This window comes from Mobula hypostoma, chromosome 22, assembly GCF_963921235.1.
Source record: "Mobula hypostoma chromosome 22, sMobHyp1.1, whole genome shotgun sequence".
Lineage (NCBI taxonomy): Eukaryota > Metazoa > Chordata > Chondrichthyes > Myliobatiformes > Myliobatidae > Mobula > Mobula hypostoma.
The window spans coordinates 35,231,228-35,249,942 of record NC_086118.1 but is presented as its reverse complement, the minus strand read 5'-3'; the positions used below and the strand labels follow the sequence as shown (position 1 = coordinate 35,249,942).

The window sequence follows — 18,715 nt, the reverse complement described above, 5'->3', positions numbered from 1 at the left end:
AAATCTGCAGATCATAACGCCATAAGATATAGAAGAAGAATTAGGCCATTTAGCCCATCGAGTCTGCTCCACCATTTCAGCAAGGCGGATCCAATTTTCCTCTCAGCCCCAGTCTCCTGCCTTCTCTCTGTATCCCTTCATGCCCTCACCAATCAATCTATCAAGCTCTGCCTTAAATGTACATTAAGGACTTGGCAACAAATTCCACAGATTCACCACTCTGTGGCTAAAGATGCTGGAAATCCAAGCAACACACACAATATGCTGGAGGAACTCAGCAGGCCAGGCAGCATCTATGAAAAAGAATCCAGCAGCTGTTTTGGGCCGTTTGTTTCCTTTTTTCCATTGATGCTGCCTGGCCCGCTCAGCCCCTCCAGTATTTTGTGTGTGAACTGTCCTTTAAGTGGCAGGGATACACCTTTAACAATCTAATAATAACAGGAATATCCATCAGCAGTCTTTCCCTGTGTAGTTTCAATGGGACTACACAAAATTTAAAGTACACTTATTGTCAAAGTGCTTATTTGTCACCATATACAACCCTGAGATTCATTTTCTGGGGGGCATGCACAGTAAATCCAAGAAACACAATAGTTAATGAAAGACTGCACCCTGTAGGATAACCAAACAACCAATGTACAAAAGACAACAAACTGTTCAAATAATGTACAAAACAAAAAAAAAGCAATAAATAAAGAACATGAGATGAAGAGGCCTTGAGAGTGAGACCTTGTGTTGTGGGAACAGTTTAGCGTTGGGTTGAATGAAGTTAACCTCTCTGATTCAAGAGCCCGATGGTTGAGGGGTATGAACTGTTCCTAAACCTGGTGATGTGGGTCCTGAGGCACCTGTTCCACCTTCCTGCCGGTAGCAACAAGAAGAGTCCATGGCCTGGGTGGTGAGGATCCCTAATGATGGATGCTACTTTCCCGTGCAGGGTTTCGTACAGATGTGCTCAATAATGGGGAGGGTTTTACCAGTGTTGGACTGGGCCATATCCACCGCTTTTTACAGGACTTTCCATCTGGGGCATTGGTGTTTCCATACCAGGCCGTGATGCAGCCAGTATCAGTTGGAAGTTAATTGTGTACAGGTTTTATTTCCTGAAAACTGTTTCTCATTTTAGTTAATCCATAATTCTGCTATCCATAATGTCATAACTCTGGAGTGATCTTTGACGTCTGTGATACAGTACCTGGAGTTTTCAAATAAAGGAAATAAGATTTTGAAATAATAAGTTTCCATTGAGGATCAGAATATATATTTAATGTAATGATGTAACATTGAAGAGACCACTTAATCCACCTATATGTGCTGGCTCTTTGAAAGGACTGTTCAATTTTTGAACTGCTACATTTTTTATCAGGAGAACTCATTTACACCTGTAGTTTGCCAATCCTTGTCAAAGTTTCTCCTTTTAACTTGGAGTAAACTGAAATACCAGCTGCAAATTGATTGATATCAATTGGCAATAGTACTTAAGCAAAGTATTTGATACTTCAACTGAAAGTTTCGGTAATTCATTATGTGGTAAGATTTTATTGCTCTGTTTCTTCTGGGGAAATAAGACCATATGACATAGGAGCAGATTTATTCCATTCAACCCACCAAGTCTGCTCTGCCATTCGATCATGGCTGATTTTTTTTTTATCCCACTCCTCATGATCTTGGATGCCCTTACTAATCAAGAACCTATCAACCTCCACTCTAAATATACCCAATGACTCGGCCTCCACAGCCATATGTGGCAACAAATTCCACAGATTTATCACACTCTTGGCTGATGAAATTCCTTCTAATATCTATTCTAAGGAGATGTCCTTCTGAGGCTGTGCCCTCTGGTCCTAGACTTCCCTCATTAATGGAAACATCCTCTCCACATCCACTCTATCTTGGCCTTGTGATATTTTCTGAAATGCTGTGACTCTCAAGGAATCTAACTTCCTGTGCACATGTTCTTAATGAGGTATTTGGCAGTCAAGTTGAAAAATGGTGCGCATCTTAACAGGTTACAAATGTGTTGTGGTATAAATGGCTGGCTGCATTTCAATTTGACAAATGGATTTGGGGGCTGGGTGTAGGAGAAATGTAGATGGAGAAGGTAAAAGGGATGTGGTCTGTTCTTTTTATATCTCTTAAACAAGAACCAAAATCAATTTCAAGAGGTATTGAAAAAAGCTAACATTAGATTTTTAACTTCCTGTCAAGTTGGTGGCTGGAAATGGTTTGTATTTACCGATATTGCAGGCCATCCCTTACATCTGTGATGCTGTAAATTATTGTCACATGCTGCTTTACTTTAAACTTTTCTATTAGTGTTACATATTTTGCAGATCACAAAATGAGTTGTTATACTGCAACAAAAACCCAAATATTCCTTCTGCTATCTTTGTGTCTCTGCTTTCCCATTACAATTATGTATTGCTTATTAAACACGAGTACTTAAAATGTTTTGGTGGGGGACATAAGAGGCAGCATTGTTGAGATGAATTTTGATACAAATCCTCTTCAGTGTTTAATGCAGCCACCAAAGAGCAGCATGTTGAAAGGCCAGGACAGAGCAGAAGTGGAAAAGATGCTGGGGGAGTCTAGGACAAGAGGGCACAGCCTCAGTATCGAGGGGCATCTATTTAAAACAGAGATGCGGAAAAATTTCTTTAGCCAGAGAATGGTGAATTTGTGGAATTTATTACCAAGGGCAGCTGTGGAGGCCAGGTTGATGGTTGTATTTAAGGCAGAGCTTGGTAGATTCTTGATTGCACTTGGCATCAAAGGTTATGGGGAGAATGCCAGGAGTGGGGCTGAGGAGAGGGGAAAAAGGGATCAGCCATGATTGAATGGTGGAGCAGACTCAATGGGCCAAATGGCCTAATTCTGCTCCTATACTGTCAGAGGCCCAATTGATTTTTTTTGCTAATTGGGCATGCTGTTTGATTTAATTAATTAGAAGGCTTAACTAATTTGAAAAGTAAATATTTAAAAACAGTAGAATCTCCAGGATCTTGTCTTTGCTTTGTGGTTTATTGCTGCTACGTCTAAGTCGGATGTGGAGAGGAACTTGACAAGTGAAAGCACTGCTTTGTACTTCCCCATCTAAGCAATAAAATCCATGGCTTTGGGAAGAGTTGTATGATATAGGAATGGCTATTGAAAATGGATTGAGTCAGACATTGACCTGAAATATTCCTGCTATAATACTTTGGTCTGAGATGATTATCTTCTAATAAGTGCAACCATGTTCCTTTATGCAAGTTGTGACTCCAGCTACTGTAGAGTGTTCATATTGATTGCCATTGCCTTAAGCTTTGAAGACTTATTACCTGACTTGGTCAATTTTGCTGTAATACAAAGGACTGTCGCAAGTTTCGAATTCTATTTTTGGGCATGTTTGGATCAAGTTTGTAATGAGATCTGGGCCTGAGTAGTTCTGGTTGAACCCCAACCGGACACAGTGAAAAGATTGAACTAGACTAACTGGATGGAAATGAGATATGATATTAATTTTTTAAACTAAGATTCTTATGCTGTTTTAGTAATCTTTAACATAGTTGCATCTGGCCTCAGTTGAAGCAATGCACTTTCTACATGTGTTGGCTGAAGTGAGGTCATCACTTTATTCTGCCTCCATTGACTTGAAAGGTGCAATCTGATGTCAGTTTCGATATGAGACAGGATAAGGAGGGAAAGGTGAAGAAATCATTGTTGACAAGAGATAAGGAACATCTAGTTAAGAGGAAGGAGAAAGCATGCTTAAGGTATAGGATGCAAAAATCAAACAGGGCTCTTCAGAGTTGTGAGGTAGCCAGGAAGAAGCTTAAGAAGGAACTTTGAAAGCTGGCAGGGGAAATGTGGAGGGCTTGGTAAGTAAAATTAAGGAAAACCCCAAGGCATTCTACACAAACATGAAGAACAGGAGGTTGACTAGAGTTGAAGGTAGGACCAATTGGGGTTTAAGGTGGGAATGCTCTTGGAATCTGAGGAGGTAGGGAAGGTCCTGAATAATTGCGTCTGTGTTCACCAGTAAGAGGGACTTTGACGAATATGATGTCAGCATTAGAACAGGTTAATGTGCTGGAGCATTTTGAGGTTGGGAAAGACGCAGTGTTGGAGCTTTTGAAAAACATTCGATAGACAGGACCCCAGTACTGGAGGAGATGTACTCTAGGGTATTATGGAAAGTGAGTGAATGGATTGTTGGGGCACCGATGATGATCTTTGCATCGTCACTGACCATGGGGAAGTACCAGAGGATTGAAGGATGACAAATACTGTACCCCTTTGTTCAAGGATTTATGAGCATTAAGAGAAGCATGGCAGTCAACACAACTTTGTGAGGGGAAGGTCATGCCTCAATTTGATTTTTTTTCAAGGAAGTTACACAATGATGAAGGTGGAGTAGTGTATGTGGTGTACACAGATTTTAGTAAGGTTGGCTACATAGGTTCTGAATTTGCTAGCCCACGGAAGGCAGAGGGTTGAAGACGGTGGAGTGTATTCTGCCTGGATGTTGGTGACCAGTGATGTTTCACAGTGATCTGTTCTGGGACCCTGCTCCTTGTGATTTTTATAAATGACTGTAATGAGGAATTGAAAGTGTGGGCTAGTAAGTTTGCAGATGACATGAAGGTTGGTGGTGCTGTAGATAGTGTAGAAGGTTGTTGTAGGTTACTGTGGAGCATTGATAGCATGTAGAGCTGGGCTGACAAGCAGATGGAGTTCAGTTGGGAAAAGTGTGAATTGATTCACTTTGGAAGGCCAGACTTGAAGGCAGAGTACGAAGTTAATGGTAGGGTTCTCTGTGAAGGAACAGATGGATCTTGGGCTGCAAGTTCATAGATCCCTCAAAGTTATCACACATCTTGTTACAGTGGTTAAGAAGGCATATAGTGTAATGGGGTTGGCCTTCCTTGGTTGGTGATTGAGTTCAAGAGCCATAATGTTGTAGCTCTATAAAACTCTGCTTAGTCCACAGTTGGAGTATTGTGTTCAGTTTTAGTTCTCATTATAGTAATAAGCTGTAAAAGTGATGAAGTGTTGTATTCGTTATAATAAACTTATAAATCTATTTTTGACTGTACCAGAGAGGAATTGCACATATGAATAAATAATTTATGAACATTGCCCTTTATTTCAATTCTTTGACTTAAATTAGTATTGTCCTGTCAAAGTCATTGGAGAAGCTGTCCAGCCCTGGAAGACGAAATACTAAGCAAGTGTATACTTCGCAAGGTGCAAGTGTAACTTACTCTGTAACAGAGGTGGATCAATGTGTGGGTGAAGATGGGAAAGATAAAGCAAAGGTAGCTGTAAGCTACTTGTGTGAGCAGATTAAAGTTAAGTAGCACAAATACTGAGTCCTGATGAATGAGCAATCTGCCATTTTTTCAGTGGACTTTTTCTATATCCCCTGATGTTAATTTAATTTTGATAGAGTAGTCAGCATGCAAAAAATACATGTATTGTTTGATTATTTGCCTAACTACCTTCTTGTAAAGCAAAGTCATTCTCTTGGTTTGAGACCATAAGATATAGGAGCTAGCTTAGGCCATTTTGCCTATCGAGTCTTCTCTGCCATTTCATCACAGCCGATCCATTTTTCCGCCCAGCCCCACTCCCCTGTCTTCCCTCCACTCTGCTCCGCCCCAGACCGTATCCCTTCATGCCCTGAGCAATCAAAGATCTATCACCTCTGCCTTAAATATACGTGAAGACTTGGCCCCCTCAGTTGCTTGTGGCACCAAATTCCATAGAAGCACCACTCTCTAGCTAAAGAAATTCCTCCTCATCTCCATTCTAAAAGGACGCCCCTCTGTTCTGAAGCTGTCCCCTTTGGTGTTAGACTCTCCCACCATAGGGCACATCCTCTCCATCTCCACATCCTTTCTATCAAGACCTTTCACCATTCGATAGGTTTCAATTAGGTCACCCCTCATTCTTCAGAATTCCAGGGAAGATAGGCTCAGAGCCATCAAATGTTCTTCATATGACAAGCTGTATAACCTGGGAATCATTTTCATGAACCTCCTTTGAACCCTCTCCAGTTTCAGCATATCCTTTCTGAGATAAGGGGCCAAAAGCTAGATGTATTTACTTGGATTTTTAGAAGAATTTGATAAGGTATGAGGCTGCCTAACAAGATAAAATCCTATGGCGTTACAGGAAAGATACCGGCATGGATAGATGAATGGCTGACAGGTAGGAGGCAGCGAGTGGGAATAAGGGGGTGGGGGGGTCTTTTCTGGTTGGCTGCCAGTGAACTAGTGTTGTTCCTCAGGGACCAGTACTTTTCACATTGTTTATCAATGATTTAGATAAGGGAATTGATGGCTTTGTAGCAAAGTTTGTGGATGAAGATAGGTGGAGGGGTAGGTAGTGCTGAGGAAGCAATGCGATTGCAGCAGGATTGGAAGAATGGGCAAAAAAGTGGCAGATGGAATACAGTGTTGGGAAATGTATGATGCATTTTGGTAAAAGGAACAATAATGTAGATTATTGTCTGAATGGGGACAAAATTCAAATATCAGAGGTGCAGAGGGACTTGGGAGTCCTCGTGCAAGCCTCCCGGAAGGTTAATTTACAGGTTGAGTCTGTGGTAAAGAAGGCAAATGCAATGTTGGCATTTATTTCTAGGAAAGTAGAATATAAAGGCAGGGAGATAATGCTGAGTCTTTATAAGACAATAGTCAGGCCACACTTGGAGTATTGTCAACAGTTTTGGGTCCCATATCTCAGAAAGGCTGTGTTGTCATTGCAGAGAGCCCAGAGGAGATTCACTAGGATGATTTCAGGAGTGAAGGGTTTAACATATGAGGAGCGTTTGGCAGGTTTGGGCCTGTACTCACTGGAATTTAGAAGAATGTGTGAGGATCTCCTGGAAACCTGCTGAATGTTGGAAGGACTGGATAGGATGGATGTGGAGAGGATATTTCCTATAGTGAGGGTATCCAAAACCAGGGGGCACAGCCTCAAAGTTGACCTTTTGGAACAGAGGTAAGGAGGATTTTTTTAATTAGCCAGAGAGTAGTGAATCTGTGGAATATTCTGTCAGAGACTGCAGTAGACGCCGAGTCCATGAGTATACTTAAGGCGGAAGTTGATTGCTTCCTGATTGGACAAGGCATCAAAGGATATGGCGAGAAGGCAGGAGTATGGGGTTGAATGGGATCTGGGATGGCGAAGCAGACTCGATGGGCTGAATGGCCTAATTCTGCTCCTATGTGTTATGGTTTCTCTCTGTCTCTCTCCTTACCACCTCACCATCTGCACTCCCTTATAAACCTCTTCCTCACTTCCTTCCATTAAAACAAAGCAGCATCTAGGGACGGATCTGGCAGCCACATGCAGAGGAAGAGAGACACTCATGGTTCCAAGTAGTGCAGGACCATCTGACAGGAAGTGATTTATTTTTAAGTTTCTCAATATTTAAGGGGCATGTAAAAAATTAAACCTTCATTTAGCACAATTCAAAGCTTTCAGCTTGTGGAGAGCAATCAGCTTACCAGGTCAAGCAAGGATTATTAGTTGAATTGTTTTGAATATTTTACAATTGCTCAGAAATCAGCTTAGCATTACAGTGATTTCCAGTTCACTTATTTTAGGTAAACTAAATGCTGCACTTAGGAGCAGCACGTAGCTTTGTAACAGTGTGCACCTTCAGACTGTAGTTTTCTAAGTGATTTGCAAAGCTGTCGTTTATAGAAGTAGAGTTATGGAACATTTATCCTGAGCAGGTCAGTGAAAAAACTCTAGGCTAAAACTCTTTCTGTTGTGATGGGTAACAAAAACAACACAAACAAAATGCTGGGGGAACTCAGCAGGCCAGGCAGCATCTATGGAGAAGGGTAAACAGTGGACGTTTTGGGCCGAGACCCTTCATCAGGACTGGAAAGAAGGAGAAGTCAGAGTAAGTAGGTAGGGGGGAGGGGAGGAAGAAGTTCAAGGTGGTAGGTGGGGGAGGGGTTGAATTAAGGAACTGGGAAGTTGGTTGGTGAAAGAGATAAAGGGCTGGAGAAGGGGGAATCTGATAGGAGAGGACAGCTTGGGATCAATAAAGTATGTCTATGTCTATAAGACCATGGAAGAAAGGGGAGGAGGAGGAGCACCAGAGGGAAGTGATGGGCAGCTAAGGAGATAAGGTGAGAGAGGGAAACAGGAAAGGGGAACAGTGAAGGGGAGCCCAATTACTGGAAGTTAAAAGAAATCAATGTTCATGCCATCAGGTTGGAGGTTACCCAGATGGAATGTAAGATGTTACTCCTCCAACCTGAGTGTGGCCTCATCATGGCAGTAGAGGAGGCCATGGACTGACGTGGGAATAGGAAAGGAAAGTAGAATTGAAATGGGTGACCACCGGGAGATCCTGCTTTTTCTGGCAGACGGAGCATGGATGCTTGGTGAAGCGATCTGCCAATTTACGTCGGGTCTCACTGATATGCAGGAGGCTACACAGAGAGCACCGGATACAGTAGATGACCCCAACAGGCTCTCAGGTGAAGTGTTACCTCACCAGGATGGACTGTTTGGGGCCCAGAACGGTAGTGAGGGAGGAGGAGTAGGGGCAGGTGTGGCATTTGTTCTGCTTGCAAGGATAATTACCACGAGGGAGATCAATAGGGAGGTTGAGTGGACTAGGAGGTTGCATACTGTTGAGGCCAGTTCATTAGCTATGTTTAAAAGGAAGTTAGATATGGCCCTTGTGGCTACAGGGGTCAGGGGGTATGGAGGGAAGGCTGGGTTCTGAGTTGGATGATCAGCCATGATCATAATAAATGGCGGTGCAGGCTCGAAGGGCCGAATGGCCTACTCCTGCACCTATTTTCTATGTTTCTATGTTTCTATACCGAATGATGCCTGTGGAAAGTGGCGGGGGTGGGGGGGGGAAAGGAGGGAAAAATGTGCTTGGTGGTGGGATCTCATTGGAGATGGTGGAAGTTTCAGAGAATTAAGTGCTGAATGCAGAGGCTAGTGGGGTGGTAGGTGAGGACAAGAGGAACCATATCCCTGGTGTGGCAGTGGGAGGATGGGGGTGAGGGCCAACGTGCACCAAATGGAAGAGGTGTAAGTGAGGGGTTACTTTTGTTATGTTACTTTTTTGGGTGAGGGAGGGGTTGGGTGTTTGATGTCATTGTCGCTGATTTTTTTTGTGTGGGAGGAGCTTGGGGCTTAGGGGTTTGATGTTTTAGCTGCTGTATCCGGCTGGGCCATCTGCTAGTCTTCGTGCGGGGGAGAGGTTGTGGGCTTCGGGGTTTGCGAGTTTGTTTTTCTTTTCAATGCGAGAGGGGGATCCTCAATGACTTCCATGGTTTTCTGTATTTTGTGGCTATTTGAAGAAGACGAATCTCAGAGTTGTATTCTACATACATACCTTGATAATAAAATGAACCTTTAGATGTTGCCTGGCTTGCTGAGTTCCTCCAGCATTGTGTGTCTGTGTGTTACTTGGGATTTCCAGCATTTGCTGATTTTCTCAGGTTTTTGACGGATATCAATTTGGTGTCAGGGAGAATATCTTGACCAACAGTGGTAGTTGTTTAAAAGTATTAAGCAGTTTTGAGATTTACATTATCATACAGGTGCAAAGATTGTATAAAAACACGTTGAGGGAGAATAAATTGGTAGGTAAAATTGGTTGTGATTTTAAATCTGAATTATTTAGGATGAAACTCAAGGTGTCCTCCATGAGACATGTTTTTCATGATTGCCCTTGACATTCTCTCACTTTTTCAAAATACTGCTTCAGTGAATCTTCTCAATTGATAATGTTCCCAGATTCTTTATAATCTGATGATCACTGCTACTTTTGAAAAATCAAGACACTAAACCCGGGTATGCAATAAGACTTCCCAGTTGGTTCACAGCACCCATCACAAGTAGAATAAATAAGCGTATTGGTGCAATGTCCGTGGGCTCTATGATCGACCATAGTCTGTCCTGTTAGTTTGTGTTGTCATCTCAACCATTATGTTTGTCAATTAAATACACAAGTAATATTTCGAGTGTGATTCAAGTTAAACAATAGACAATAGGTGCAGGAGTAGGCCATTTGGCCCTTCGAGCCAGCACTGCCATTCGCTGTGATCATGGCTGATCATCCACTATCAGTTTCCAGTTCCTGCCCTATCCCTATAAACTTTGATTCCGCTATCTTTAAGAGCTCTATCCATCTCTTTTTTGAAAGCATCCAGAGACTTGGCCTCCACAGCCTTCTGGGGCAGAGCATTCCATATATCCACCACTCTCTGAGTGAAAAAGATTTTCCTCAACTCCGTTCTAAATGGCCTACCCCTAATTCTTAAACTGTGGCCTCTGGTTCTGGACTCACCCATCAGCGGGAACATGCTTCCTGCCTGCAGCATGTCCTATCCCTTAATAATCTTACATGTTTCAATAAGATCCCCTCTCAGCCTTCTAAATTCCAGAGTATACAAGGCCAGTCTCGCCAATCTTTCGACATATGACAGTCCCGCCATCCCGGGAATTAACCTCGTGAACCTACGCTGCACTCCCTCAATAGCAATAATGTCCTTCCTCAAATTCCTCAAAGTTGTGTGCAAATCTTGAGCAACTTATTAAGAAGTTTCTTTTTCTTGTTTCCCCCAGGCATTGATCTTTTTGGCAATAATAGCTGCTGTCTGCTTGGGCCTCAATTTGATTTTCATTCTGATTTACTTGTTATGCATCTGCTGCTGCAAGCCAGCTGACGACGAAGAAACCAAGAAGCTACATTCCTGCTGTGTCACATGGACAGCTGTGGCTGCTGGTCTTACCTGCTGGTAAGTGGGGATATGATACTTGAAAGAATTTGTCAATGTTGTCCTGTCTGCCATTGTGCAAGGTGCAGTTTCCTCCTTTAGCAGTCTATTGAAATCCAACTCCAGATTTTGCTGTGATTAATCTTTTTCATTTGAATGACATTGAACTCAGCATTTGGCATTGATATATTTTTTTAATGGATGACCACTCAGTTGCCACTTTATTTGGTATTAGATTAGATTATGAGGACACTGAGTCCTCGTTTATTGTCATTCAGAAATGCATGCATTAAAAAATGATACAATGTTCCTCCAGAATGGTATCACAAGAAAAACAGGACAAACCAAGACTAAAACTGACAAAACCATATAATTATAACATATAGTTACAACAGTGCAAAGCAATACCATAATTTGATAAAGAGCAGACAATGGGCACAGTAAAAAAAAGTCTCGATCGACTCATCATCTTACGCAGGTGGTAGAAGGGAGAAACTTTCCCTGCCATGAACCTACAAGCACCAACAACTTGCCAATGCAATGGAAGCACCTGACCGCAGCCGACTCTGAGTCTGTCCGAAAACTTCAGCCTCCGACCAGCCCCTCCGATACAGCCTCTCTGAGCACCATCCTCTGCCAAGCAACAAGCAAAGCCGAGGACTCAGGGCCTTTTCCTTCGGAGATCCTGGACCACACAGTAGCAGCAGCAGTGAAGCAGGCATTTCAGAAGTTTCACCAGATTTTCCTCCGTGCTCTCACGTTCGTCTCCATCAAATCAGGATTTTGCACGGCACCTTACTTGACAAATAACAGACATCACCACTGTAGTGGCTGCTGTGAGCTGTGTCGCGCCGCCATCTTCTCCTCCCGCCAAATATCTGGTAGAACCTGGTGTGGTCTCCTGCTGCTGTAGGTCATCCACGTCAGGGTTCAGCACGTTGTACATTTAGAGGTGCTCTTCTGAACGCCACAGTTATAATGCATCATTATTTGAGCTATTGTCACCTTGAACCAATCTGGCCATTCTCCTCTGACTTCCCTCATTAACAAACTGTTTTTGCTGCAGAACTGCTGCTCACTGAATGTTTTATTTGTTTCTCACACCATTCTCTGTAAACCCTAGAAACTGTGCATAAAAACCCCCAGGGGATCAGCAATTTCTGAGATACTCAAACCACCCCATCTGGCACCATCCATGATTCCATGGTCAAAGTCACTTAGATCACATTTCTTCCCCATTCTGGTGTTTGGTCTGAACAACAATTGAACTTCTTGACCACATCTGCATGCTTTTATGCATTGAGTTGCTGGCACATGATTGGCTGATTAGATGTGTGCATTAACGAGCAGATGTACAGGTGTACCTAATAAAGTGGTCACTGAGTGTTTGTGAGTAAAGGCAAACTCAGTTATGTTGAAATCAGTGGTTCAGGTTTGTCAATGTTTATTCAAACTTTGACTCTCTGAAGGTGAGTGTACTCTGGATTCTAGGTTTTACCTTTGGTATCGATCAAACTAATCTCTACAGTCAGCAAGTAAGTTGCTATTATTAATTGTAATCAGTGTTGGTCATTAGGATATGCATGCAGACTTCTGAAGCATAGTGGGTCTTTCTGTGGTGAATAGCATAATGATAATTTATTTTTCTGCTGCTATCAACATCCAGCATGCACAGTACCCAGTAGAAGTCATCAGATCTTGATCAGAAGTGAGAACCCAGGCTGAAGTCCTTTTATCGCACCAGTTGTCTATCCCAAAAAAATTGAGGCAACTTATAACATCCTTTACTATTTGGCTGAGATCAACAATCTGCTCATATCAAATGCTGGAAAGGATTCCCCCCTCCAAAAAATAATCTTTAAATTCCAGGCAACAGAGCTGTTGAGATTTATTTGCTGGATGGATTCAAGACTGAGGAAGACAGAATTTTGGTCGACAGAGTAGCAAGGTTTTGGGAAATGGGCAGAAAAGTGGTCTTGAGGCTAATAAAAGCTCAGCCTTGATCTTGTTCATCAACAGAACAAGCTGAAGGGACCAGAAGACCAACCATTCCTATTTCATACATAACATTTGTAGTACTTTTTTCAATGCTTTTCAGGCCTTTTAAAGTTTAAATTTCAAAGTTTGAAGGAAATTTATTATCAAAGTACATGTATGTCACTATATATAATCTTTAGATTAATTTTCTTGAGGTCATTCACAGAAAATACAAAGAAACAAAGAAAAAATCATAATAAATATCAAGAATATGAGATGAAGTGTCCTTGAAAGTGAATCCATAGGTTTGAGAAGAGTTCAGTGTTGGGGTGAATGAAATTATCCCCTCTGGTTTAAGAGCCTAATGGTTGATGGTTTAGCCAATTTCTTCCAGTATGCTGACATTGACCGCCATAATTAGTAGCCTGTTATAAAGGATGATGCATCCCATTTGTTCTAAAAGTTTATGTTGTCAATTTTAGTGAATGGCTCTTGTTAGATGTTCAGTTATAGGTATTCTTTCTCACAGTGGTGCACTGTGTGAGTTTGTCAATATTTTGCTTGTATTTTGGATCTGTGAACTTCTGGGACAGCCAGCATTTATTGCCCTTGCGGAGATGGTACTGAACCGCATCCTTGAGCAGCTTCATTGCCTTTGTTGGAGGTGCTCCATCAATGCTGTTGAGTAGTGAGTCACAGGATTTGGGAGTGGTGATATCAATTTGGAGGGGACCCTGTAAGTGGTGGTGTTCCCAGTCTGCTGTTCTTGTCCTTGACAGTAGAAATTGTGAACTTGGGAGGTACTGTTTGAGTAGCTTAGGTGCAAAACTGCAGTGCATTTTGCAGATGGTAGAGAGTGCAACTCCTGTTCACAGTGGTGGAGAATATAAATAGTTGTAAATAAGATGATCTAATTTGAATCAAATGACACACACACAATGCTGGAGGAACTCAACAGGTCAGGCAGCATGTATGGAGGAATAAACAGTCAACGTTTTGTGCCAAAACCCATCAGATGTTGCTTTGGATTTCTAGCATCTGCAGAATCCCTCGTGCTTCTAATCAAAAGAGCTTCATTGTCTGAGATGGAATTGAGCATGGGAGTTGCTGGAGCTGCATTCAATTGGAAAGTATCCTATCATGCCAGTAGGATGATAATGGAAGAGTTTTGAGTGTTACGAGCTGATTCACTTGCCACAAGATGCACAGCTTATAGCCACAGAGCTGGTCTCATTCTTTTAAGTTTCAAAGGAGGTGAAGCTTTGGAACCCTCTACCCCAGGGGGCTGTGACGTTCATTCCAAAATGAATTTAGTATATTCCTGGAATTAAACAGAGCCAAAGTATTTCCTTTTTCAGTCCAATTACCACTGAATTTCTATGCTGGCCTTCACTGACTTGTAGACAGGCATATTCCATTCGCTTTGAACAGTAAAGCTAGCCAGCCTCTCACCCACATGTGGTCTATATTAACAATTAGGTCAAATATAATATTTCCAACTTTGCTGATAATTAAGAATCCAGACGAGAGTGCAAAGATGCTTAGGGAGACATAGTCAAGCTGTGTGAGTGGGTAAGAGAATGGTAGAATATAATCTGAAAATATGTGAGGCTGTTTGCTTTGATATATATAAAAGGAAAGCATTGTGTTATTACTTGGTGAGAAATTTGTTGGTGTTAAGGTTCACTTGAGTGTGTTTTACTCAAGTCAGTGAGAGCCAGCGAACATATTCAGTGGTGATTGGATGGGCTTACGGTATAGAGTTATGCAGCATAGAAAGAGGCCCCTTCGATCCAGCTCAGCCATGCTGACTGTATTATCCAGTGAGCTAGTCCTATCTGCCGATATTTGGCCCATAGCCTTCTATACTTCTGTCTACATACTTAATTGAATTCCAAATTAAAGGAGTAAAGATGCCTTAAGTGTGTAGTATTTTGGTGACATTGCTCTTGAGTACTATGAGTAATTTTGCTTTCCTTCCTTAAGAATGGATATACTTGCCATTGAGGGAGTATAACAAAGATTCACTAGACAGGTTCCAGGGATGGTGTGTTTGCCATGTGAGGAGGGACTGAGTTAATGCAACTGTATTCTTGAAAGCTTTGAAGAATCAGAGGAGGTCTCATTCTTCTAAACTCAGGAAAATGGAGCTTTGCAATGATTTATTCTGGAGGGCCATGGAGTTCATTCAAAACACATGCAAGTAGATTCTTGGAATTTAAGTGAACCACATTTTTGCTTTGACAATCAAATAAATCTCATCAAAATTTAAAATCTGTCTATTCTTCAACACTTAATAAAGCAACTATTTCAGTTCCAGATCATATAGCTTTCTTTTTATTTCCAAGTACACTTATGACTTGAAGCCTAATATAACTTTTTTTTGTTGGGAGCTGCACAATGTCTCAGTTGTTTGGGCTGCATTGAAAAATACTTAGGTGATTTTAGAGATGATTATTAATTCCTTCTCTCCTGACTTCATGCAATGTTTGGTGGAGATATAATTCACAGGATCCTGTCAGTCCCCTGAATTTCATATAATTTCACTTTGTATTGCCAGGTAGGATAATCTGTGAGGCATTGCACCTAAATATTATTTGACTATTTGATATTTACTTCAAAACATGGATAATTAACTAGAGGTAGACATGAAAGCCTTAAAAATCCACACAGGGTGCTGGGAGGATACAGCAGATGACCACAACAAATGGTGAGGTACTCTTGAACAACAACTAGAGCAAGGTGAAAGAGTGATCCTGAGTCAGTTTGAGGAGCGCAGAGCTAAACGGAGAGCACAGCGGACAGTGGACAGCAATTCCACGACACCCTACACATGCAGCAACTGTGGCAGAGCCTGCCATTCTAGGATTGGCCTCAATAGCCACAGTCAACGCTGCTGAGCAAGCCAGTGACTACCAGAGGCACAGCACCCATGGTCGACCATGACCAACGGAGGCCAGACACACATAGGCTTTTTAACCGTTCAGCTTCCCTAACCTGGGATGTTGAGATGAAAGTATCTGTAAGTCTTGCCCTACCTGTAAACTAATTAAAAGTTGGATAGCGCCTGTTGGCTTCTTTATTTGCATATTGTGGCACTTTGATGCATTTTAGATACAGAACTTTCAGGTTTAGCACTGTCCAACATGATTCCCCTGCCTAAAAGTGTATTTTTAGTCAGTAGATTAGTCTGAAGTAAATATTTAATGAGCACGAGGTTTTCTTTAGTGCCTTGTCATTTTGCTTTAAATTGAATTAAATGGTTGACTACTACTACTTGCTCATGAACAAAAAGTACATTATCTCCAAATTCTTATTGGAAAAAAAAGTCTGGGTTAATAATAACATCTGACTCTATGGAATATTAATAAATTTAATCTTCATGTAATTTGGAATTTTTATGATTATACTGTGATGGTGTACAACTAAACCTAATTTTATCTTGTGACTTTAGCATAATTGGTTTGCCTTTTGTTTGATTTGATACTGTGGCAGCAACAAAATTTTGCTCATAATGAACCATTTTTTCCAGCCTTTCCTAATTTGTTTATCCATTTGGAGTACAAGCAATTAATTTCTATATTACACAGGTGAGGTTTTAGCTCCAATATAAAAATAATTAAGTTTATTTTCTGCTAAAATTAGATTCTAATTATCCTTACTGAAAATTCCTGAAGTTTTCTTTAATTGTTGATATCAGTTCTTACTTTCTAAACCATAAGTGGGAAGGTTTTGGATTTAATCCTTACCATTTTTTTTGAAGCCTTCTTTGCTAATGAATCCAAACCTCTCCATTATCAGTCAAGTCAGTTGACCACTATATCACCATCTCCTGTTAACAGAATATTCTGCTGTATATGAAACCCAAAGTATTATGATCTCCACAACGGCAATGAGTGGAGATTGTGACAAGGTTTGCTTGTGGAAGGGCAAGGTCATATATAGCTGGATGCCATGTAATGGATTGGTGTACCGTAGATGATTAGCAACAGTTGTTGGATGGATGAAGACTATTGCATCCAGGAGCAGATGACAAGAATGAGGACAGATTAGGGAACAGGTGAAGGTGATGAAGGGTGAGTGTTGATCAGATAAGATACGATTGGTGAAAAGGGGGCTTGTTTGGGCATTTGCTGGGGCAGTCAGGATAGGATGGAGTGAAGATGCCAGGTGTTAGGCAGATCTGAAATTATGATATTAATTTTGCTTTGAACTTTGATCATAATGGGGATGGACAGTTGGGGAGCGGTTTAGAGGTTGCTGAGGGAAAGGGTGGTATAATCAGTAATCCAAATCTTTGTTTTAAAAATAGTGCTCCTTCTGATTTTCAGAGAGCATTCATGGATGAAATTTGTTTTTTTTGTAGGGCACCAAACACAGTAAGTGGCACAGTTGCGAATACTGTAGAAATTTGGAAGGAATTGAAATTTTACTGCGGTCTTACATAGCTTTACTGTGTTCAGCTGACACACTATTATATCCTTAGGTATTGCACTTGGAAATGAAAGCATACAGTGTTAGTTGATTCGAAAGATTACTTGCTTTTTATTCTGCATAACTTTAAATTACATGGGGAATGAAAGGCCATAACATTACAGGTTTCCCCCGCCATCTGAAGGTAGAGTGTTCCTATGAAACGGTTCGTAAGCCAAAATGTCGTAAAGTGAAGAAGCAATTACCATTTATTAATATGGGAAAATTTTGTGAGCGTTCGCAGAACCAAAAATAACCTACCAAATCATGCCAAATAACACGTAAAACCTAAAATAACAGTAACATATAGTAAAAGCAGGAATGATATGATAAATACACAGCCTATATAAAGTAGAAATACTTTTCCACAATCATTGCCGGCACTGTTCTCCGAAGCGAAAATCTCACACAAGTGCTCTTGGCAGAAACACGGCGCAAGCGCTCTCGGCAAAAATACTCTCTCCAGTAACCTTTAAGCTATGAAGCTGCCCAATCATACCAAATAACACGTAAAAATACACAGCCTATATAAAGTAGAAATAATGTATGTACAGTGTAGTGTCACTTACCGGAATCGGGAAGACAGCGCAGAGCACACTGATGATGGTGTGTTAGACTGAGTCGTCGCAGGTTGGGTGGTGCAGTGGCCCCCACCCTCCAGGCCACCGACCGATACATTGCCGCGAAGCATGCAGGGGCCTAGCGGTAGCCGGGAGGCACACAGCACATCGTTAAGAAAAAAGCCGAAATAAACATGCTAATTAATTAGGTGCCGCCCGACACGTAATTGTCCGCCCAGATCAGTGCCGATTTCCAACTGCATCGCCTGTGATCTGGGCCGACATTTACGCGTCGGGCAGCACCTAATTAATTAGCTTGTTTATTTCGGCTTTTTTTCTTAAAGATGTGCTGGGTGCGTCCCGGCTACCGCTGCATTCTCCGCGAATCGGTATCTGTCCGGGGACTGGGTGTTAGGGAGGTGGGACACTGGGGTGTCATCTCATCGTCGTCTGTTTCCATTAGAGCAGGCGGCTCATCTTCTCCTATGACTGCCCGCCTCGATGTCGAAGGTCGAGGTTCGTCGTCTGCTGTGGCTGATGTGGAAGGCTTGCTTGACTGCTGAGCCTCACGCATTTTTCTATAATACAGTTCTTTGTAAGCACTCAAACCATCCTGCAAATATCCCCTAAACCTACGTACCCTTTCAAAATTAAAGTCATACTTTATCACTGCAGCGAAAATCTCACGCAGTTGCTTCACTTCATTTCGCTACTGAATTCGGTTTCGATTTGTTATCCTTTCCCCTTCCAATTGCATCAGCTCTTCATCTATCTTGGTCATGGGATGCCAAAACCTCTTCAACATCATCTTCGTCAACTTCCACAAACCAAACTCACTTTGTCCTTACTTCATTCACCACGATCGAAACGCTTAATTATGTCTAGTTTTACGCTAAGTGTAACACCCTTACGAGCTCTTTCAGGCTTTTCCAATACCTCAGAACTCATCTTGCA

The 18,715-nt window shown here is 41.7% G+C and overlaps 1 protein-coding gene across 2 annotated transcripts in view; it reads left to right on the top strand.

The window, feature by feature from the left end:
* Nucleotides 1-18,715, top strand: part of ttyh2 (tweety family member 2) — a 120,992-nt gene that overhangs the window by 26,035 nt on the left and 76,242 nt on the right. For both annotated transcript variants that reach the window (XM_063074446.1, XM_063074445.1), the window contains exon 2: nt 10,600-10,772. In XM_063074446.1, coding sequence (XP_062930516.1) covers nt 10,600-10,772 — 173 coding nt within the window. The remainder of the gene's footprint in view (nt 1-10,599; nt 10,773-18,715) is intronic.